The sequence below is a fragment of the Haliotis cracherodii genome, unplaced genomic scaffold (assembly GCF_022045235.1).
Source record: "Haliotis cracherodii isolate W230 unplaced genomic scaffold, xgHalCrac1.p SCAF_7, whole genome shotgun sequence".
NCBI classification, from domain to species: Eukaryota; Metazoa; Mollusca; class Gastropoda; order Lepetellida; family Haliotidae; genus Haliotis; species Haliotis cracherodii.
In genome coordinates this window covers 56,072,849-56,097,361 of record NW_027266330.1, presented here as the reverse complement: position 1 = coordinate 56,097,361, position 24,513 = coordinate 56,072,849, and the positions used below count along the sequence as shown (strand labels likewise).

At 41.9% G+C, this 24,513-nt stretch overlaps 1 protein-coding gene across 1 annotated transcript; it reads left to right on the top strand.

Annotated features, from left to right (window-relative positions):
* Positions 1-9,869: 9,869 nt before the first annotated feature.
* LOC139447050 (uncharacterized) lies at positions 9,870-21,442 on the top strand. Its single transcript, XM_071228204.1, has 5 exons — positions 9,870-10,199; positions 13,321-13,402; positions 18,730-18,945; positions 19,666-19,912; positions 21,353-21,442. Coding segments are annotated over exons 1-5 (876 nt in total). The 3' UTR covers positions 21,354-21,442.
* The last annotated feature ends 3,071 nt before the right edge of the window (positions 21,443-24,513 follow it).

Sequence of the window (24,513 nt, the reverse complement as noted above, 5' to 3'; positions counted from 1 at the left end):
GACCGATATGACGTGCAAGGTCATACTCGTCCACGCACGCGATAGGCTGGGCTCCGTCTCTTCATATCAAAAGTTGGAGACGCGCAGAGCGAGAGAGACGGAAACCAGTAGATGCGATCAGTTGTGGACAACACAACCCCTTATATATGCAAATCTTCATCAAATGTGGGAAGTAAAAAACACATGATGCGGTTTGTCATGCCAATTGTATTTGGATGGGAAACTGTGAGTATACCATAAGGGATAATTTAAGAAAAAGTGAAAACAAACCAACCAAACGTAAAATCTACTAGCTTCCATTTAAATAATAATAATAATAATAATAATAACAACAACAACAACAACAACAAAAACAACAACAACAATAATAATAACATGACTGTTTTTCAATTATGTTTTTAACATTATTTCTAATTGTTTAAATGCTGACTTTTCTTAATTGAAGTGAACTAAACGTTTACAGTAAGACGAGTTCTATGGATGAACAACTTCTTTATTACAATTAGTGCGACGTTTCGGTGTAGGTCCTAACACCTTTATCAAGCATCAATTGCCATAGAACTCGTCTTACTTCATCACTCCAACTTCTAAATGCCACTGAAAGAAGTTAAACGTTTACACGTGAACACGTAAGCGAAGTTTGCTTGGGATTCAGTGAGTATAAATTATTTGTATCGCATCCATTATATTTCGGCCATACAGCGAAAGAGGGGATTCAGAACCTGAGAATGGTATTGTTATGTGTAAGTATAGTCTTAGTGGCAATACAGAGTGGCATGCAGTAAATGTACTTGTAGTAAAATTGTCAGTGGCCGGTAGTGATCAAAGTGCTTGTAAAATGTCGAGGGCTATCGGCAGCAGCGGTTGATTAGAATTACCCACCCCTAGTTGTTTACAAAGACGTTAAAAAAATTAGGCTTGATCGTTCAAGAAGATTCGGGATGGGACAGTTTTTGAAGGCTGGGTGGTCATTTTCTGATGTCCCAATTTAGTTCTGTCCGTACCGATTTCAGGGTAAAATGTTGAGTTAAAATTTGGAAATCACTCCGTAAATAAGAAATAAACGTCTCGTGATCGCTGTTTATCGTACAATAAAACACTGCAGATGAATAAACCACTCGTGTTTTATTGTACCAAAAACAAAGACTGCGAGCTGTTTATTTCTTAAATGAGATATTAACATATGTACAGCCTCTTTAAGGATGGTGATACAATGTACAAGCTTTAACAATATTTATCCAAATTTTAATTATGACTTCCTGAATAAAATCCGATCTCGGAAATGTCGGACAAGTCCATTTTACGAACAGGTGGGTCGGTTAAGTTTGGTATTTCCCGCATATTCTCACAATACTCACTTCGATTATCTGTACTTTTCTCTTAATACCGATATTGTTATATCTGTTCCACTTTTGGAGGCGATCGTCGGTCACTGTGTTTATCTGCGTAGTCCAGCGACATCTGTGGGGAGAACTTACTGGACACTTCCCTCTCACAAATAGCGTCGTCATATTCATTGACGGGGGGCACGGGTGACCCAGTCGTCTAAGGCGCCGCAATTCGCTGTGCAGAGTTGCGTCCCTTGGGCACGCCAGAAACCTGTGATTGTGGGTTCGGATCCCGGTTCGCCCGGATTATGTTTCTAGGTTTGTCAGCACCATACCCGTGCTCGTGGGTTCCACCGAAGTGGTAAACGTCTGAGACCTGCACCACTTCGGGCTTTCCTCCCACATTAAGCTGACACGCCGTGATATAACTGGAATACTGTTAAAAGCGGCGTTAAACCCAACTCACTCACTCAATATATGACGCCATCAAGTTACGAGCGTATATCCGAATCTCCAGAAATGAAGCCATAATAGAACAATGTTTTATCGTGAAAAAAACACGCTTCGTTCTTCATTATCCTTTGTGATTTATCGCGTAGCTATCTTATATACAGTGTGTTAGAAGACATTATTGTATTATCACCATAAACAACAAACACGGTATTAATGCAAATGAAATGTCGCAAAATGTCCTGAGCACTTGAAAAACAACATTTTCCAAGTGTTTGGTACTAGCGGTACTCAAGGTTTAATACTTAATCACTTAAATTTTTACTAAACATTTGAGACCCTTGAAGATCCGGGGTAGAATAGGTCTTCAGCAACCCATGCTTGCCGTAAGAGGTGACTATGCTTGTCGTAAGAGGCGACTAACGGATCGGGTGGTCAGGCTCGCTGACTTGGTTGATGCATGTCATCGTATCCCAATTGCGTGGATCGATGCTCATGATGTCAATCACTGGATTGTCTGACCCAGACTCGATTATTTACAGACCGCCGTCATATAGCTGTAATATTGCTGAGTGCGGCGTTAAACAACAAATAAACAAACAAAACTCAACATTTGACCGTCGTCGTTGTCTATTGGTCGAGCGGAAGGTCCGGGGTTCGATCCCCGGCCGCGTCTTACCAAAAGACGTTAAAAGGTGGTACTTGTTGTTACCCTGTCTGGCGCTCGGAATTAAGGGTCTAAAACAAGGACTGGTCGACTGGGAGTCAGTATAGTGGGGTATTCATGTTAAACTGCGGCATGGTACCTCAGTGGGCTAGCATTATAAACTTGGCATTAGTTCGGACAAACTCTCTCTCTCTCTCTCTCTCTCTCTCTCTCTCTCTCTCTCTCTCTCTCTCTCTCTCTCTCTCTCTCTCTCTCTCTCCCTCTCTCTCTCTCTCTCTCCCTCACACACACATACACACACACACACACATTTATGATTGGCGAACTCTACAAAATTACCCTTTAAAAACACCCAAAGTTCTGAAAGGGAAAGCGCTTAATTCAATGAATCTTAATTCATGTGCTCCATATTGGATCTCGGAGAGATTATTTTACTTTTTTTATTGGATATAACCCTTTGTGAATAACTCTTTATCTGAATCGGGCTCCATGACTTGGTTTATTGCATGTCGTCGTATCCAAATTGCGTGAATCCGATTATATGCAGCCCGGCGTCATACATTGCTGGAATTTGGCTGAGTGCGGGTTAAACAACAAACACATTTTTTTAGTAATCTGTTTCTAACAGACATATGTTACGTAAAAAATAAATATGAAATTAATAAAAGAAATTCAGCCAGTGGAAGAATATGAATAAGCGTCACGCATTAACATAATTTTTAAAACTAACTTTTTAAACTGTAACCCAAATACTATAGTACCACCGACTCGTGTTTTTGAGATGCTATCAGTCTGCATCCCGTCCATCGTAACAGAGGTCGCCATCTGTGTGCCCCCCTGCACCTGGCTATTGATCGCCCCTATCTATTCCTGGCAATGGTCAGTTATTAACGGTCACTGTGAGCTAAATGTAGCGGCACTATCCACGACAGCCTCTGGACACATCAACACGGTCGCACCTGTCGCTGAGCGCCAGTGAATCGCTGACAGACCCCACAGCATAAAATGTGTAAAATAAATCACCCAATTTCCTTCTCACCCCCTTCTCAGCCCAAGCAGCACATACTCATTCCTTTTTCAGTTCTAGCAGCCTATACACTCAATTTGAGCAGCCAATACTCATCCCCTTTCACAGCTCTAGCAGCCTACACTCATGCCCTTCCTAGCTCCGCCAGCCTATACTCATCCCCTTCTCAGCTCTAGCAGCCTACACTCATGCCCTTCTCAGCTCTAGCAGCCTATACTCATCCCCCTCTCAGCTCTACCAGCCTATACTCATCCCCTTCTCAGCTCTAGCAGCCTATACTCATCCCCTTCTCAGCTCTAGCAGCCTGTACTCATCCCCTTCTCAGCTCTAGCAGCCTATACTCATCCCCTTCTCAGCTCTAGCAGCCTATACTCATCCCCTTCTCAACTCTAGCAACCTATACCCACCCATCCTTAACAGTAGATGCACGTGCGAAGGCAATAACGATAATTAACAGTAGACGTTCGTAGCAGTTTCTGCGCCCACTACATCCTTGAAATCCATGTGTATTTTACCCTTATTCTGTTATAGGGGCGGTCGGGTAGCCAAGTGGTTAAAGCGTTCGCTCGTCACGCCGAAGACCCGGGTTCGATTCCAGTCATGGGTACAATTTGTGAAGCCCATTTCTGGTGTCCCTCGCCGTGATATTGCTGGTGTCCCCCGCCGTCATATTGCTGGTGTTCCTCACTGTGGTATTGCTGGAATATTGCTAAAAGCGGCGTAAAACCACACTCACTCACTATTGTGTTATCATAACTAACCTGGACCCATTCGTCACGACAGATTCGTTTATAGTCCGATTCGAAATACGCGAAGCTGTACAATTATATTACATCAAAGAGCGAGAAAAATGTCGGCGAAGTTTCTTAATAACGCGACGGAGATGCAGGTGACGTCACTTCCAGTCTGAATGGGTTGAGGGTATTTAGTGTAAAAAAAATGGAGATACAATACAGTGGATTATCGAGGGTGTTCCACGGTACCACAGTGATATCTCGCGACAGTCTTCGGTCTTGGGTGTTAACCAAATAATGGGACCCTATCCGTGCACGTGCACCGACGACATGCAGCTCGTGCTATCAACCGACCAATCAGCTTAATGTGGGAGGAAAGTCCGAAGTAAGGCGTTTACCACTTCGAAGAAACCCACGAGCACGGGTATGGTGCTGACAAACCTAGAAACATAATCGGGTCGAACCGGGATTCGAACCCACAATCACAGGTTTCTGGCGTGCCCAAGGGACGCAACTCTGCACAGCGGATTGCGGCGCCTTAGACGACTGGGCCCCCCGAGCCCCCGATCACCACTTTAAAAGGTAATACGTCAGAGTGGGTGCATCTTTATTTTAAAACAATATTGCGTGGAGACATGTTCAACGATCAAAAGTCTGTTGTCCAATGCCACAGAATGCCAACAAACAACACGTGACCAGTTATCAGTCAGATCACCTGTCAAAATGTGAGAATCTGACCAAACGTAAAAAAATAACGGCTATCTTTCATCGTGACAGGACGGCAGTGGTCCATATCCAGGGAAATCTTACGATACATCAAGGAAATTCTCCTATCACACGTCCCCCCAATTGCAGCCAACGGTAACGGTGTATTCAAGCAGGACAAAGCTCGACCGCTTACAGCACGGATCACAAGAGCCTGTCTACACAACAACAACGTTGATGTTCTCCACTGGCCCTCCAGATCCCCGGATTGAAACCCGATAGAGCACCCGTGGGATGAATTAGATTGACGGCTACGCCGACGTCAACCACAACCTCGGACTTTGCAGCAGCTGGCGTTTGCGTTGCAGAGCGAGCGGGCTTCCACTCCCCAGGATGGGGTTCGCACACTCGTCTCTTCCATTGGCAGGAGATATCAGGTCGCTATCGCTTCCAACGGGGGACACGCGTTATTGATGGTAGCTGACCTTCACCTTGGACCTTTCCTATGTACCGATAACTGAGATGACTACAATCACCAAGTGTTCTCTCCACAACATTTTGGCTCAATACATCGTACGGTTCCTCGTATAAATGTTTTTTCCTACCTCACACAAATCTGGTTTTGCGTTTCTTTTTTTGGTGAGTATATATCCCTTTGTCTTCATGGAATAACTTCTTAGTTTATCAACTCACAATGCCATTTAGAAAGTGGTCAAATGTAAGAAATGTAATATTTGGATAATACTTTCATTGTAAATCTGGCTTTGCGTTTCTTTTTTTGAAGAGTATGTTTGGATATTTTTTAAAGGAACATTGTTCCTTGAAAAGGAACAGTTGAAAATGTCTTGTTTTGTTGATGTGGAACATGTATCAATACCATTAATGAGGTATGCGCAACCGTGACGGTCTTTGTTTTATTGGTTCAAAAGTAACTGTGGGTGCCGGTTTTTGTCTATGCAAAGATCAATAGGCCCCTATGAGATAGGTTTGACTGGTTTCTCCTTTGTTTGTCTTGGAACAGCCCATTGCATTATTGACTGGTTTCTCGACTGAGTGGTGCGCACCATGTGTGGTATACATGTTATAGCACAGCCAATGTTGTTGATGCTTGTCTTCGCCGGTTTGCACCCGATATCCTATTGAGCGAACAAGACCTATGAAATTGACAAAGACATTTAAGATATTTGATAAAACAATTCAAATAAACTGTCTCGATATTCTTAACAAAACGTAGAGTTCTTCATGTTGAGATTGTACCTATATTGTCCACATTTGTATCCACTATTTGCTGGGTATTCTGACATAAACCGTGAAGATCCGGGGTAGAATAGGTCTTCAGCAATCCATGCTTGCCGTAACAAGCGACTATGCTTGTCGTAAGTGGCGACTAACGGGATCGGGTGGTCAGGCTCGCTGACTTGGTTGATGCATGTCATCGTATCCCAATTGCGTGGGTCGATGATCATGATGTCAATCCCTGGATTATTTGGTCCAGACTGGATTATTTACTCTATATATGACTGCCGTCACATAGATTGAATATTGCCTAGTGCGGCGTCAAACAACAAACAAACAAAACAAAACAAGATACAAGACTCCCCGACATAACAACATGGCCTCCGGGGTTACTTATCGCCATACAAACACATACACGTACTTATCGTTGTCAAACTGTTAACCAACATCTCGCGTAAGATAATCATCCACTTATTCGTTATTTTTGTTGCATTTCCCGGAGATTTCCGAATAAACAGGAGTTCAAAACACATAAATTCACTCAATTACACACATTTGATCAAGAAAACAAATTCGTTCTTGATGGCCAGGGAATATAGATTGTGTTTTCGCGGGTGAAGCATTATCTGTCATGCACAAAGGATTTTGTTAGCAACTGGCTGTCAAAGAATTAAAATTTGAAAGGAATCAATATCACAAATTGTTACAAACTAAGTTCACGTGAGTTCACCCTCGATAGCATCTTTGACCCAAAACATCAGTTTGATACATTGTAGAAATAGGTACTTTGTGTGTATAGTGACTACTTGACGCCTAAGATATTTATATAGGGAACATTTTGTATATCATTCATATTTGCCAGATATCCAACCTGATATACAGGTGTTTCTCAGTAAAGTACAGACTCTCGTACATATAATGACTGGGGGATATAGCCATCAGTATGTCCGTCTGTCCGTCCGTCTGTCCGTCTGTAATCATTGTTTGTCCGGAGCATATTTCCTATACCGTACAACCTAGCTTCCCAAAACTTGGTACACTTACCAATCAGGCTCAGTAGAAGTGCCTTTTGCTATTTAGAGATTTTTAGAATTTTATATTTTTGTCGTTTCCATGGAAATATGATGAACTTAGGAAATTTGAGGGTAGTGCTCTTGTCCGGAGCATATTTCCTAAACCGTACAACCTAGCTTCACAAATCTTGGTACACTTACCAATCAGGCTCAGTAGAAGTGCCTTTTGCTATTTAGAGATTTTTAGAATTTTATATTTTTGTCGTTTCCATGGAAATATGATGAACTTAGGAAATTGGAGGGTAGTGCTCTTGTCCGGACCATATCTCCCGAACCATACAACTTAGCTTCTCAAAAGTTTTTGCACCTATCAAGCAGGTTATGTAGTGGTGCCTTTGCTATCAACAGATTTTTTTTTTTTTTTCAATATAAATTGAAAATTGATGAACTTAGGGTAATGTCCTCGTCTGGAGCATATCTTCTAAACCATGCGACAGAGATTCACCAAACTTTAGGCACATATCAATCATGTTCCCTAGTAGTGCAGTTTGTTATTTATAGATTTTAATTTTTTTAATTTGTAGCCCCTGAAATATAATGAAACTAGTTGTCATACAACATGTACATTAATTATATCTTTCACAGTACACACAGTTTACCGACATGCCACGTCGGGGAGGATATGTCATCTTCGGATGACTCTTGTTTTAAACCCGTCCGCTATTCGAACCGACACTGCCAGAGTGAGGCACTTAATCGTCAGAGATCTTACCCACACAGCTTACGAGGCTTCCACCAAATCGGACGGGACTCTACCCCAAATTACGAGAATCTGTATTTTACCAAGAAAGCGTTATCCTAAATATAACGTTTGTTACATTTGACCACTTTCTTAATGGCATTGTGTGTTCATAGCTTTCGGCCATGGGAGCCGTGCCAATGTACACCTGTCAGAGGGGTACTCAAAGTACGTGATCTAGACTACCAGTTGTCGGACTTTCATTTTGTAGAAGCCTCGGTGGCTGAGTGATTCTCAGTCCCCCAAAGTACGAGAATCTGTTCTTTACTGAGAAAGGGTTATTTGGCCACTTTCTAAATGGCATTGTGTGTTCATGAAATACGGATGCACGGATGGCCCAGTCGTCTAAGGCGCCGCGATTCGCTGTGCAGAGTTGCGTCCCTTTAACACGCCAGAAATCTATGATTATGGGTTCGAAGCCCGGTTCGCCCCAATTATGTTTCTAGGTTTGTCAGCACCATACCCTTTCTCGTGGGTTTCACCGAAGTGGTAAACGTCTGAGACCTGCATCACTTCGAGCTTTCCTCCCACATTAAGCTGACCGCCTCCATGGTCTAGTGGTAGAGCGTCCGCCCGGAGAGCGGAAGGTCCGGGGTTCGACCCCCGACCGCGTCATACCAAAAGACGTTAAAAGATGGTACTTGTTGTTACCCTGTCTGGCGCTCGGCATTAAGGGGCTAAAACATGGACTGGTCGGCTCGGAGTCAGTATACTGTATCTGAGTGGGGTATTCATGTTAAACTGCGGCATGGTATCTCAGTGAGCTAGCACTATAAATCGGCATCAGTCCGGACTAGTACAAGCAGCCACACAAACACAAACACACACACACACACACACACACATGTACATGCACGTCGCTATATAAGTGCAAGAATCTTGGACGCGACGTTAAACCCCATTTCACCTCGCCTCACCACATTAAACTGACACGCCGTGATATAACTGGAATACTGTTAAAAGCGGCGGAAAACCAAACTCACTCACTCACTCACTCATGAAATACAGGTGCTAAGGTGATTAGCAAACGTCAGGTGGGAAGACATCCCGGAGTTTCCCGCTTGTCGCCCTTATACAGAGAATCTGCGCTATCCAGACACTTCTCGAACTACCAAACCTGTCACGTTCCTGCATTCAGCAAGGAAAGATAACTCTGTTGTCTACGACAGGGATTGATATTTTTGACTTAACGGTCAATCATTTGCCGCCACTAAAAATGACTCCATCTACACTTACGACAATTTCTGCTGCAACTATAATTACTTGCACTTTACGCTGACTTGGTTGATGCATGTCATCGATCCCAATTGCGTGGACCGATGCTCATGATATCAATCACTGGATTGTCTGTCCAGACTCTATTATTTACAGACCGCCCTTAAAGATCTTGAATATTGCTGAGTGCGGCGTTAAACAACAAACAAACAAACATTAGCCCTGTGTTTACGAACACTATTTAATGGTGATGCTACCAGGTGTTCTCAAGAAGGTGAAGGCCGTGATCTCAAGGTATAGTGGCGACAAGGGTCACAGGTCAATGGTGACCGATCCTGCAAGAGACTCTTGGATCTAACCTTCTGGAAATACACTGGCAGCAACAACTGATGATTTGAAAAAAACATCCAGTCGCGTCTCGCCTTCTATATCCCAGACACACCCAGCGCCCTGTTCTCTTTAATCGATTAGCATGATTGGGAGGCTTTGATTTATATTTCATGAGGAAGGTTTCTCAAAAGTTGCGTCCTGTCTCAAAAAGAATAAGCAATGTAATCCCACGACGCCATCTAGTGTTCATTGCGTGCTCATTGACAGATGGATAGACGAACAAGCGGTGCGCGGTGTGTCTAACGTTTTCATGTGAATCTCTTCGACATTTTAAACATTTCTAACACCGTGTCGATATTGAAGTCATGTTGTACGGATCCTTTCACCGCTTTGGACATTTGGAAATCATGAACATTTGCTGTCACATACTTTGGGGTATGGTGCAGTTTACAGACACGTGTATGCCTGAATTACATTATGGAAGACATCTGGTGGGAGCAACGTTTAAAATTGTCGAGAATTCATCTCTATTCTCCTGTGCCTCTGAATGTGTTTCATATGGAATATGCAAATCTTTCGAGTTTGAATTTGGTCGGAGAGCGTGTCATCTGAACGGTTTTGATGACCCCAAGAGTCTGGAAGGTGGCGGCGAAAGCTCGGATTTCATCTACAGTTCAATTATGAATTGGAACGAGGTAGGATTTCACTTGAGCTGAGGTGAACTTTAACGTCGCGTCCGAGGTTATTGCACTTATGTAGCGACGTGCATGCACGTGTATGTATGTGTGTGGCTGCTTGTACTAGTCCGGACTGATGCTGATTTATAGTGCTAGCTCACTGAGCTACCATGCCTCAGTTTAACAGGAATACCCCACTCAGACACAGTATACCGACTCTGAGCTGACCAGTCCTTGTTTTAGCCCCTTTATGCCGATTTGTTTGTTTGTTTGTTTGACTCCCCACCACCTAGGTTGGTTGGTTTGATGTTTTACGCCCCACTCAGCAATCAGCGCTATCTAAAGACGGTCTGTAAATAATCGAGTCTGAACTTGACAATCCAGGGATTGATATCATGAGCATCGATCCACGCAATTGGGATACGATGACATGCATCAACCAAGTCAGCGAGCCTGACCACCCGATCCCGTTAGTCGCCTCATACGAGAAGCCTTTTACGAGTTGCCTTGAGTTGCCTTGAGTTGCCTTGAGTTGCCTTTTACGGCAAGCATGGGTTCACCACCACCTTGAGATACTTCAGTCAAATTTCGTTAATTTAATTAGTGGATCAGAAGAAGAAGTCGTTTGGAAAAAAATTGTTGACGGACGGTTGGTTGGTTGGGTTGTTGTTTAACGCCGCACTCATCAATATTCTAGCTGTATGACGGCAGTCTGTAAATAATCGAGTCTGGACCAGAAAATCCAGTGATTGATATCATGAGCATCGATCCACGCAATTTGGATCGATGACATGCATCAACCAAGTCAGCGAGCCTACGACAAGCATATAGGCACCTTTTACTGCAAGCATGTGTTGCTGAAGACCTATTTTACCCCGGATCTTCACGCTATGCCGAGCGCCAGACAGGGTAACAACTAGTACCATCGTTTATTGTCTTTTGGTATGACGCGGCAGGGGATCGAACCCCGGACCTTCCGCTCTCCGGGCGGACGCTCTACCACTAGAGGCGGTCGATTTCACTCGAAGTACATACGGCGTTACATAACATAAACAACAACATAAACTATAGACATATTATGTGAATATATACGTCAACCCTAGACTTACATCTAGTCTCTAAAATGAACATATTTTACAGACAAAAACAGTTGTTAAGCTACAGTTTTAAAATATAGTAAAAAGGAGCCCAGAAACTTTCGTCATTTCCTGATACAGCAGTAATCTAGACTTGCTAGATATTATAGACTTGCATGGGCTATATTGGATATATTTGTTTACGTCAACCACACAGAATCAGTTTCGATTATCTGCCGAAACTAGTTAGGACGGGACAGATGTTATCGAAAGGGGTAAACACCCATCGCTCACACAGTGTCCATACAATCGAAAAACGTTTTACTCCAGCCATACGACAGTCAATTAAGTCCATCTTCTCGAGGCAAGAGAGTTATCTGACTATTAAAGTCCAGTTTCCACCCTTGCCGAACTAGGCTGGTATTATGGAGCTACATTTTGGCTGGATTAACGAGTCTATGCATAGTCCAATCAAAATCGCGCACCGAAATCGAAATCCGGTTCGTTACCAGTCGTGCAGATTTCGGTCGATTGCAGGATTTGCAAAACATGTGCACCGCCAACTCATTGTCAAAAGATATTTTCCAAATCGTTTCATTTTTTAATCAAGGGGCTCACGTGATTTGATGCAATATCGCGATGTAAGACCCGTTTTATCACAATATATATCTTGATTATCGATCAGATCGTTCTGACTGGGCGCCACCATTTTGTGTGAAACAAACGCAAGTGACACGAGAGGTGGAATCTGATTGGTCCATAGGAGAGGCTTAGAAGGGACATAACTGGTAATAGCCACTGGTGGCGCTACGATCGAGCCCAGGTATTCCAGCCTGGTTCGGCAAGGGTGGAAACTGGACTTTTCAAGTCAGTTAACTCTCTTGCCTCAGGAAGATGATTAAGTCTTGACCAGATAATCAAGTGACGGGACCAGACACCCCAGTGACACGACATAACCTTTACCGAATTTGTTGAAACTAAAACCGATGTTGATTTTGAACTACGTCACAGAGACAATTCTCTCAAAACATGAGAACGTCATTATTTGTGTAAAATTACAAACTATTAAACGTTATTGCTTACATATGCATATTGCTGCATGTCATAAGTTTACAAATAACTTTATCATACCTCCATGTCAGAATGATGAGATGAGATACCCCGCTTCAAACCAAAAAATCGCACGCTGTTTCCTAGCTAATGGATGTCACGTAACATAGCGCAAGCTAACCTCAGCTGAAGCAGCTGTTTTCTTTCAATTTGGAATTCCTTTGAATTATTTTACAATTTCATATTAAAACATGTCGATAAGATAAATTTGTTGCAGGATCGCGCAGGGTGCATGGGCTCGTCGTATTAAACCTAACGCGGGACACATAAAACCCCATGTACCTCGAGTGATCCTGCTACAACTTATAGTAATCTCATTAAAATCAGATCTAAGTTCTCGCTGCCGCTAAACAAAGATCTGAGGACATCCCACTACGGGTCACGTCAGACCGACCTTTTGCGAAATTTGACCGACCACTGAAACGACTAACAAGAAGTCGACATCAGCCAATTAGAAAGCAGCTTTCTCGAGCTTTACGGCACTCGTTTCAACCTGACGACTTCCATTTCAGACGACGCTTGAAAAATATGTTGACACAGTTCTCGATTAAGATTTTGAAAACTGAACAAACGAACATTCATTCTGATTCATGGTTGCGATTGTATGGCAGTGCTCCCCACATATAGTGCAACGCCTCCTCCGTTTAAATGTTTATCCCACGGAAGCGAGAGATAGACGATAATTTTGACGGAATCAGTCGTACGGGCCGTAACTGTCGCTCGGAATACCCCGTGTTAACGTTTTCGAGGTTGCATGATTAGAAAACACATTCCAACTGTCACTTTCATGATCTGGTAAGCGACGCTCTGATTGGTCGGATGAAAGGTCGTTCTGACGTGACCCGTAATGGGATGTCCTCAGATCTTTGTTTCGCGAGAGCGAGAACAAAGATCTGATTTTAATGAGATTGCAACTAAAAGTATACACTAAATATATATGTTTAATGTTACAGACAACACTTGGTCCTTGCCATCATACCATCTGTGGATACACGCAGAGATGCAGTGAGACGAAACATGGCAATGTAACGTGTGGTATGTACAATTAATGAGTGAGTGAGTGAGTTGTGTTTAACGCCGTTTTTAACAGTGTTCCAGTTATATCACGGCGTGTCAGCTTAATGTGGGAGGAAAGCCCGAAGTGATGTAGGTCTCAGACGTTTACCACTTCGGTGAAACCCACGAGCACGGGTATGGTGCTGACAAACCTAGAAACATAATCGGGGCGAACCGGGATTCGAACCCTCAATCCTAGATTTCTGCCGTGCCCAAGGGACGCAACTCTGTACAGCGATTTGCGGCGCCTTAGACGACTGGGCCATCCGTGCCCCCTATAAAATATGGGTTTGAATAAAGACATGTTCTTATGACATTAAGGATGATACACAATATGCGCATCATTTGGTGACACTTAAGACAAACATGACGTCACCCTTTTACGCATTAACCAATGAAATTTGTGTGTTATCATATAGAGAATACTACACTCATTCTCGTTAGATACCATTTTTACGAAACGAGTGGTATTTCTATGGTATCTGACCGAGCGAAAGCGAGGTCAGATACCATAGAAAGTTCACGAGTTTCGTAAAAATGGTATCTTACGAGAATGAGTGTGGTATTTTATTTATTACCCACGTTAAATATATATTTAAGTGTAAATACATAACAACTTTCGTTCGTTGACAGACCAAACTGAAACCGGTTGCAAAATCTGGTTGCGCATGAATATTGATATATGACCAAATATGGGCTTTGTTGACATGTTTATGCATACGCATTAACAACATGCGCCTGCTGTTCTGTTTGCAAACAAACCAGCACCGACGCTCAAGATCCTTTTGGAAGAAAGTCTTCAACTTATGGTAATTCAAGCGCCATGTTGTAAGTACGCAGGACACCGATAAGAAAATTTGAAATGTCACATTAGCGCCGCGCTTTGAATATCGGACCAACAGTCGGTCACACTGCCGGGGTCCTGTCTGTGCAATCAAAATGGTTCGGTTTCCTTGATCTTATCAGCTGAATTTATATCATGTTCGTACCATTTTGGAAGAGGGAAATCAGACTGTTCGCCAAAGACATTCATGTTAACTGTACCACCCTTTACTGAAGACGTGAAAATCAACAAACTCCAGTCTGCTTGCATGGTAGTGACAGCTTCGAAGGGCAAGGTCGCCACCGGAATAAGAAAAGACAACCGCGATCCACTCACACCGTGTTACGCTAGAGATAGGGAATGTTACTGTTCACATTTGGGATGTTTGGGGCCACAAAATCAGAAGTCAGGCACACTTCCACGGAGTTTTCGAATGATTTTTATCGGAACTGTGAACTTTAAGTGATCTGGTCGTGCTGTCGTGTTCGTTCATTCATGAACAACACCTACCGAAACAGCCCCACAAAATACGCTTCAAAGGGGACACCGATGGCACAACCGGATCATCCCAAGTAAGTCTAGATATCTGTCCAGATAGTTTAAACAGACTTCATTTCACCACGCTTATCCTTTTACGTTAAATCAAATTGAAAGTTGCGAAAATGGTCGGGTGCGTCACGCTCAAGGGACGCGCTCGATCGGCAGTCGTACATTGTAAATCGATTTATAGATCTAGCTCGATTATACGTCTGTAGGAGCTCTATGCATAACTTATATTGAATGCAAACCGAATTTGATGCGTGTGACTATCTTGTTTGGTTTAATAAAGTGTTTGTAAATATCTCTCGTTCTCATGAATTTCTTCAGTTCTGCCTTGTAATCGCAAAATGAATGACGTCTCGCGATTTTTTATGAATGAAAAAAGTAGTCCCGGTGGGACAGAGGTCACGGTTATCCAATCAAAACGAATAAAACAAGGTCAACCTTGTACGACACACGTGTGACGTACGGATTTAGTATCTTACCACCTGTATCTTCACCACGTGGGTAATAAGACGTCATATTGACCTGTCACATCACTCGTATTAGTTCCGCCCAGTAGTGACTACCGCAGATTCCACATTAAGTCGTATCGTATTATAAGGGGAACGCTATTTTTAGGGCATTATCATTTGCAGAAGAATGAGGTCTTCCATCAACTGCCCGACGAAGGAGGGCTTCTGCAAATGATAATGCCCTGAAAAATAGCGTTACCGTTATTATAGCTAAAATTACGGTGGCCCATAAGGGACATGGAGTTTCACTTAATTTGATCGTAACCTTTTGCAAATTAACACAATTTGTCATTCAAATATGTGATAAATCATGTATAAAACAACCGAAAACATGGAAAATGTACTTCCAAGTAGCTATTGAGTCGCTGAAATGTGAAGCGAAAATGTCAAAAAACTAAAATGGAAATGTCAAAAACCAAAACGAAAAGGTCAAAAACTAAAATGAAAATGTCTAAAACAAAAACGAAAATGTCAAAATCTAAAATGAATACACAGAAACCGCGGTGTAAATAGTTTTCACCGCCTTGGGAATAGTTTTCTGTATTTTCATTTTAGTTTTTGACATTTTCGTTTCACTTTTCAGCGATTCAATATCTTCTTACACATGATTTATCACATATTTGTAAGACAAATCGTGTTAATTTGTAAAAGGTTACGATAAAAGTAAGTGAAATATCAAAATATGGAAAAACTGACTCAACGTCCCTTATGGGCCACCGTACTAAAATGGATAGAATTTGTTATCAAATAAAAAGAAACAACAATATCGGTTTTGAAACATTTACTGCAATCAACACGAATGTCACTGACCCACTTTTACAAATATAGAAACGTCATGACCTTCTAGACAGGTTTAGCATGATAGTGAACATTGCAGTGAATATTTAAACGCCAAGAACTTGTTTTTTAAAGAAACTTGTAAAAGGAAAAAAGGTTGATTATGAAATGTCTGTCTCTGAAGAAGTTGTAAAAGCTGCAAAAAGTAAAGATTGTACATTGGAAAACAATTAAGAGAACTTCAGAGAACTTTTAAATCCGGGAATAAAACCAAATCACTCTTTTGATAAAGATGTCGCAGATTTCCTAGAAAACAATTCTACTGTAGACTGTGATGACTGTAGGAACTGCGATGAACTGATCAGTGGGGAATATCACACCGTGAAATAATATATGCTATACATCATTTGAAAACTGGAAAATCACCGGGACATGACGGGATCCCAACAGAAGCTGTGAAGGAAACCTGTTCTCTGTTATTACCCTTCTATAAACGCCTTTTTAACCATATTCTTGAGCCAGGTCAATTCCCGGAATCATGGAATCTTGGATTTATTGTCCCATGACATAAATCCGGCTCGAAGAATGATACAAATAACTACAGAGGCATTGCCATGTTAGACATAATAAGTAAAATATTCATATCAATTATTGAATCTCGAATAAAATTTTGGGTCTCCACAGAATGCCAAGCAGGGTTTAGAGAAGATTACTCAACGACTGATCACATATTTACTTTATATTCACTGACACATAAATATATTAGAAAGAAGCGTGGACAATTTTATTGTATATTTGTTGACTTCAAAAAAGTATATATTTAAATGTAAAAGCGGCTGTAAGATGTAGTAAAAATACTATGACTGATGTATTCAATACAAGTGCAGGTGTAAGACAGGGATGTCTATTATCACCATTCCTCTTTATCATGTACATTGAAGAGCTTGTGAATGATATCGTTAACACTGATTGTATTTCTGTACACGCAAGTTGTACAGGAATTATCGATTTTACTATTTGCGGATGATGTAATAGTTGCAGATAGAGTTCTAAATTTACAGAAAAAGATAGATGTTCTATACAAATATTGTGCTAAGTGGGGAGTATCTGTAAATACTAACAAAACTAAAGATGTTGTTTTCCAGAAAGACTGAGAAGATATCAAAACATGAGAAATGGTTCTTCGGTCCAGAAAGACTAGAAGTAGTATCATACTACAAATATCTTCATGTCGAAATTTATTTACAAAAGCATGTAGAGTACTTTCAAGGCAAGCAGATAAAGCAATGTATTCAGCGAAGCAGTTTATTATTAAAATTAGAAATATACCTGTTGAATCGCTGTTTAGGATATTTGATGGTAAAATACAGCCGATACTAACGTACGGCTCGGATCTTTGGAGAACTTTATATCGCCACAGTATTGAGAAAATTCATACAAAATTTTGTAAGTTTGTTCTTGGCGTCGGCTACCGATCACCAAATAAGACAATTTTAGCAGAATGCGGAAGGCACCCGATATATATACACTATCAATGTAGGGTTATCTCGTACTGGATACGTTTGCTCAGACAACCAGATAAACGATACTCTAGACGATGCTATTACATGCTTAAGCGCCTTGGTGACTTTGGGGATATAAACTGGGCTTCAGCTGTTAGAGAAACTCTTTTATCGCATGGATTTGCATACGCGTGGATATACCAGGATGTTGGAAATAAAATGATGTTTTAACATCGATGTGTCCTTCCTGCAAATATTACCAAGAAGATGAATACCATGTTTTATTATTATGTCCAGTATATGAAGATATAAGAATCAAATACCTGCCTAACTATTAGTATACGTATCCATCACAAAGAAACTTTATACAGTTAATGAACAGCAAAATTAGCCACGTTCTTCTCAGACTTGCAGTTTTTGTTTGTAAGATATTTGGATGTAGGATGATACATTGAATATTAATATAACGATGTACATCTATTCAGCTACAATCTAGGTCACGGTTATCCAATCAAAACGAATACAACTAGGTCAACCTAATACGACACATATGTGACGTACGGATTTAGTATCTTACCACCTGTATCTTCACCAAAAGGGTAATAAAGCTGGAATATTGCTGAGTGCGGCGTTAAACAACAAGCAAACAAACAAAAACAAACAAAGGAAAAGCACTTATCACATTCATTAACAAGAACACTGTTTTTGTGGCCGCTACTCTGTCTACCAAACTTTACAAAGTTCACTTCATTTTCTCTTGGGATGTCAGTTTAAATAATGATATCAGGATATCTGACTGCGTGATTGTGCTGTTTCATTGAAGTGGTTCTAATATTTTGGGGGGCACGGGTGGCCCAGTCGTCTAAGGCGCCGCGATTCGCTGTGCAGAGTTGCGTTCCTTGGGCACGCCAGAAACCTATGATTGTGGGTTCGAATCCCGGTTCGCCCCGATTATGTTTCTAGGTTTGTCAGCACCATACCCGTGCTCGTGGGTTTCACCAAAGTGGTAAACGTCTGAGACCTGCATCACTTCGCGTTTTCCTCCCACATTAAGCGGACACGCAACTGGAATACTGTAAAAAGCGGCGTTAAACCAAACTCACTCACTCCAAAGCGTTTCTGCTGTTAAAGTTTTGTTTCTTACTACAGATGAATTTCTACCTAACATTGCAAAAGACAAGCCAACAAAAGCAAGTACAGCGTGGTCATATTGGTTATACCCGCCAAGCGTTGCAGTCGACGGAAACTTTACAGCATCCTGTTTTGCTGTTGGCAAAGGCGATTTCTACCCCTGGTGGCAGCTAGACCTTCTAGATACCTTTGTGGTTGGGGAAATTCGTGTCACCAACAGGCATGACTTCAAACGTAAGATAAACGTTTGTCTGCTCTGTCTTCATGATTTTTCTTAAAATTAACTTCCTTATATACTGGTATGCCATTCATAACTATGAAAACAATTGTTCATATATCGAAGTACACACATACATGATATTTGGTCAGTTGTCCCAAATTCAAAATCCTACCGATAGTATTAGGCAAAATTGTTTTTTTTTGCAATAATTAAATAGAAATGGCAAAGAAATGTTTAGAAAAGGTTTTGGATTACCGTAAATTTTACATTTTAACATCCTTGCTGTTTTTCAACTTACAAAATGGTTTTTTATAACATCGAGATGTTTTATTAAGCTGCTATTTTCATTGTTCTGTTTTAGAGTCAACGTCAGTGCAGTTATGTTTTAGTGAACAGTGATTTTTTTAACGTTCTTTTCATTGGTTGAATTTGAAATGTGACGTGAAATCACATTTCAGCTCTCTAGTATGAAGAGGGCTGGTGGGGTGGCCTAGTGGTTAAAGCGTGCGCTCGTCATGCCGAAGACCCGGGTTCGATTCCCGACATGGGTACAATGTGTGAAGCCCATTTGTGGTGTCCCCCGCCGTGATATTGCTGGAATATTGCTAAAATGCGGCGTAAAACCATACTCACTCACTCACCAAATGGTCCGCTCATAAGTGTCAAAATAATTGCAGAAAAAAATCAATATTAAAGCTTTCAAGTGTACATTTGACATACTGTTGGTGTTTCAGCTGAACGTCTTCATGACTTCGCTCTGGACGTGTACCAAGACGACCCTCTTGTCTACACTAATGGCAGCTCCCAACTGTGTTACATGTACCATGGAGCCGTCACAGAGCCTGGCAAGACAGTTGCCCTACAGTGCACTTCCCCCGTGACTGGCCGCTACCTTAGACTTAGTGGGAAGAAAACCACTTCCCGAATGGATCTCCTCCAGTTTTGTGAAGTTCAGGTCTTCGGCTTTAAGCCGTTACAGTGGTATGTCTTCATACGAAAATGAAGATTATCCTCTTCCAGAACTTTATAGAATCAATTACCGTGAGATTGTGAGTGAGTGAGCGAGCTTGGCTTAACGCCGCTTTTAACTGTATTCCAGTTATATCACGGCGTGTCAGCTTAATGTGGGAGGAAAGCCCGAAGTGATGCAGGTCTCAGACGTTTACCACTTCGGTGAAACCCACGAGCACGGGTATGGTGCTGACAAGCCTAGAAACATAATTGGGGCGAACCGGGATTCGAACCCACAATCATAGGTTTTGGCGTGTTAAAGGGACGCAACTCTGCACGGCGAATCGCGGCGCCTTAAGCGAGTGGGCCCCCCTTGTCCCCTGAGAGATTGTAAGATTCTGCTTTTTAGTCGTCCCACCAGCTATAACTTTCTGAAATACTGGGGCGTTGATATGGGTGTAAATTTGTTAGTGACATTATTGGCGTGTCCTGTGTGTATATGTAGAAATGCTACCTACTGACATTATTGAAGGCTCTGTCCAGGAGGTTGAAGTACCGTGACATTATTGTCCCCCTGTGTGACACGTAATTCCTTTCATATTCCATGTGGGGCGGTCGGGTAGCCTAGTGGTTAAAGCGTTCGCTCGTCACGCCGAAGACTCGGGTTCGATTCCCGACATGGGTACAATGTGTGAAGCCCATTTCTGGTGTCCCCCGCCGTGATATTGCTGGAATATTGCTAAAAGCGGCGTAAAATCAAACTCACTCACTCATAATCCATGTAACTATCATCAACCAGTGTTTTAAGCCAACTCATTGTCGAGTATTTTTTAATATTGGCTAGCATTGTGCACAACCATCAGTGGCTAAAGTGATGACGTAAATCCAGCTGGGGTATCATGCAGGAAGCAGAGGTACTGTCAGTCCCCATGATCCCCAGCAAGGTGGCCTAGCTTTGATTACCGATAGCCCGTGTTTTAAACTGTGATAATATTAGTGTTAGGTATGTTTGATCAAATGTGTTTTTGAATAAAAATTTGCATTGATGACTCACTTGTAAATATTTCAACTTGGTCTCATCGCTATATGGCTGAAATAACCAAATCACTTACTCACTGTAGAAAGGCTAAATAATGACGGGCACAAAGGTCGGACAGGTCAAGTTGTGGCCCTAAGTTTTATAATAGTGCTTTTATTGTGTGACGTCGGTGCGCCAAGTGTGCCAGACGATATATTTTATTTTAATGATTAACTTTAACTGTATATTGCTTGAATTTTTTTTTAAATAATTAAAAAAATAATTAAAAAAATTAATTTTTTTTTTTAATAATAATAATAATAATAATAAATTATTTTTTTTAATAAAAATGATATTTTGTAAACGTGTATACGTAACAGTAGCTGCATGATGGTATGATAGTGTGAGTGGCTTTCTTGTGTACAACTTTTGATATATTTTCTTTCTTACAGAAAATTCCACTGTGGTCGCCAGTCGAGGACCGTTCATTCGTATCCTGATATTCCGACAAGATGGATGAATATATTATAGGAAACCATTCTGTGGACATGAACGCTTTGACTTGGTCTCTTGGGACTGCTGTTATGTTCGCCCAGCCTGAGTGATTAGACGTTGTGTTCAATCTGTTCCGTTCACTCCACTGTGTGGGTAGACTTTGTTGGAAACGTTGCGTTGCTTTGAACCGCATCCTACAAATACATTTGTTCTGAGGACGTATCTTATGACGCAAAAGAGTTGTTAGAAACTGTCAACGAATTTAAAAATTGAAAGAATTCTTACAAATAAAAAGAACAGTGTGTTTGTGCGAGTGCGTGCGTGAACATGCGCGTGAATGTGTGCACGTGTGTGTGAACGTATCGTGAATTATAACGCCATAGAGACTGACTTTAGTGCACATTTCATTTCGAATGCTGGGTATATGAAGGTTTAGTTGGACTTAATTCCGCTTGTTATACTTATACTTATAAAGAAACGCACAGGTAGATTTTAAGTAAACTATTTATTGTACCTAATAAAGTCGATATATTAAATTTAATATCATAAATACAAATATGAAAGTTTGGAGCTCGATGGTCACAGTTGTCGTTGTACAAAGGCATTGAAAACTGTTCATTGTCATGTCACATAAGGCCACAAGGTTGCGCTGAACTCAGTATCTCGTGTGACCGCCCCGGGCAGCAATCACGGCTCTGCATCTCCTCGGCACTGACTGGATAAATGTACGAATTTTGTCCTGCGGAATTCTGCGCCATTCTGCTTGTAACGCGTTGGCTAGTTGTGGGAGTGTGTGCGGCGTGTTCTGACGTTGACGTACACGTCGATCGAGTTCATACCATAGGTGTTCGATTTGGTTGAGATCTGGAGATCTCGACGGCCAGGGCAAGACGCTGATGTTGGCATTATGAGGGTAGTCTACCGTGACACGAGCTGGGTGCGGTGTAGCGTTGTCCTGTTGAAACAGCTCCCTCTGGCGGTCAATGATTGGAAGAAGGTGAGGTTGAAGAATTTGATTCATGTAGCGATTTACCAAGTCAGATCTCGTGGTGTAGGATATGTAGGACGATAACTGGTCTTCTGGGTCGGATTCCTCGCGAATATGGTTCCTGACAGTCTGGTCCGACCTCCTCCCCAAACCAGGGATACGTCCTGCTGTCTCCGTAGCTGTGGCATTGCGATGACGTTGGTGGAACAGTTGGTGGATTCTGTGCAGGGGTGGTAACTCTTGGTCGGCCGATTCTCGGACGGTCTGCACTGGAATTGGACTGTGTGAATCGGGCACAAAGGCGGCAAATGGTGCTGGACGTTTAAGTGGCGTGCAACAGAAGACTGCTATTCCCATCTAAGGATGTTCCGATCGGCAGCGCTGAGTTCTGGCATTTTCGAACTTTGTTGACAATTGAATGACAAATTATTGGCTTATGCTTGCCTTTTTATAGCCACTACGACGCGTTACGAATGCCATAACCTGCACGTGCATTTTCCTCCATGACATTTTTGAACAAGCGTGAAAACAATGCCGTTTAAGACATTGCGTTTTGTCGCGCCATCTGTCGAATATCAGGCCACCAACATTTACACATATATATATAACATATATCCAATTTATATACCTGATTTTTTGTGTAGTTAGGTTCAGTGAACTACATACTCCCTGTGCGTTTCTGCTTTTGAAGAGTATATATACATAGTGTGTGTGTGTGTGTGTGTGTGCGTGTGTGCGTGGGTGTCTGTGTGTGTGTGTGTGTGTGTGTGTGTGTGGTTTTTGTGCGTGTGTGGTGTCTGTGTGTGTGGTGTCTGTGTAAGTATGTGTCTGTGTGTGGTGTCTATGTGTGTCTGTGTCTGTGCGTGTGCGTATATGTGGTGTCTGTGCGTGCGTGCGTGTGTGGTGTCTGTGCGTGTGTGTGTGTGGTGTCTGTGCGTGCGTGTGTGTGGTGTCGGTGCGTGTGCGTGTGTGTGTGGTGTCTGTGCGTGTGTGTGGTGTCTGAGCGTGTGCGTGTGTGTGGTGTCTGTGCGTGTGTGTGGTGTCTGTGCGTGCGTGTGTGTGTGTGGTGTCTGTCTGCATGTGTCTGTGTGTGGTGTCTGTGTGTGGTGTCGGTATCAGTCTATCACTGGTTGTATTCTTCATAACATTATAGGTTTTGTAGTTCGGCCTTAAAAAGTCAAATAGACAAACAAATCATATGTTGATTTCACAAATCAATTTGATCCATCGTTTCTGCATATCCACATCCTACAATGTGACTGTAAGGGAGAAACACATCACAGTTCTTATGGAAAATGTACAACTTGTAGCACAGCTTGTATTTATCTGTTTGCATCGTGCTTTCCATGCGTTGCACGTCTGCATTGCTTGTACGTGTATCCACGTCATTGACACTTATTGATTACAAATATACAATTCAGCAGTTCCGCAAGAGTGCAGAAATGCGCAGTCTCCACAAACAAAGCTTCACTTAGTCTATGCACTTCTGGTAGGTTGGAGTAAACTATGCATGAAATTAGATTCTCATCTGACATCACATACTGCTGCACCACCCCCAACTGTCCAGTACATTACACAACGGCCCGGGTATATGCGCGTTTGTGTTTCATATCTAAGAAGGCCGGCAATGTTTCATATCACAATATTCCTGATTAAATTCGTATCTTCTGAACTGAATAAAAATCTATTAATTTACAAAAATCGTACCTTTAAACCAGTTCTTTTTTTTATCAGTGTGTTCTTTAATAACAATCTATGTTGCAACTGTTAGTAATTAATGTTAGTTCAATACTATACTGAACAACAAAAGTTCCTGTGACACTGAATAGTGAGTGAGTATGGTTTTACGCCGCTTTTAGCAATATTCCAGCAATATCACGGCGGGGGACACCAGAAATGGGCTTCACACATTGTACCCATGTCGGGAATCGAACCCGGGTCTTCGGCGTGACGAGCGAACGGTGACACTGAATAAGATTTTATGCAAAGTTATGTTTTTTACCAAATCTGAAACAATTTTGGTTTGCAACAGGTAAAAGACTCCTGTAAGTGTTCAAATGGTTTAATTTGCCATACTGACTTCAGAAAATGCGTGATTTCATAAAAAATCATGAACATGCCAAAATGTCA

Bases quoted from the DNA above. Each gene is read 5' to 3' on its own strand.
- LOC139447050 (XM_071228204.1), top strand. From the start codon at position 9,870: ATGTTGTACGGATCCTTTCACCGCTTTGGACATTTGGAAATCATGAAC. The intron at 10,200-13,320 runs GTAGGATTTCAC...TTAATGTTACAG, and splicing joins CAATTATGAATTGGAACGAG to ACAACACTTGGTCCTTGCCA. The intron at 13,403-18,729 runs GTATGTACAATT...TTCTTACTACAG, and splicing joins ACATGGCAATGTAACGTGTG to ATGAATTTCTACCTAACATT.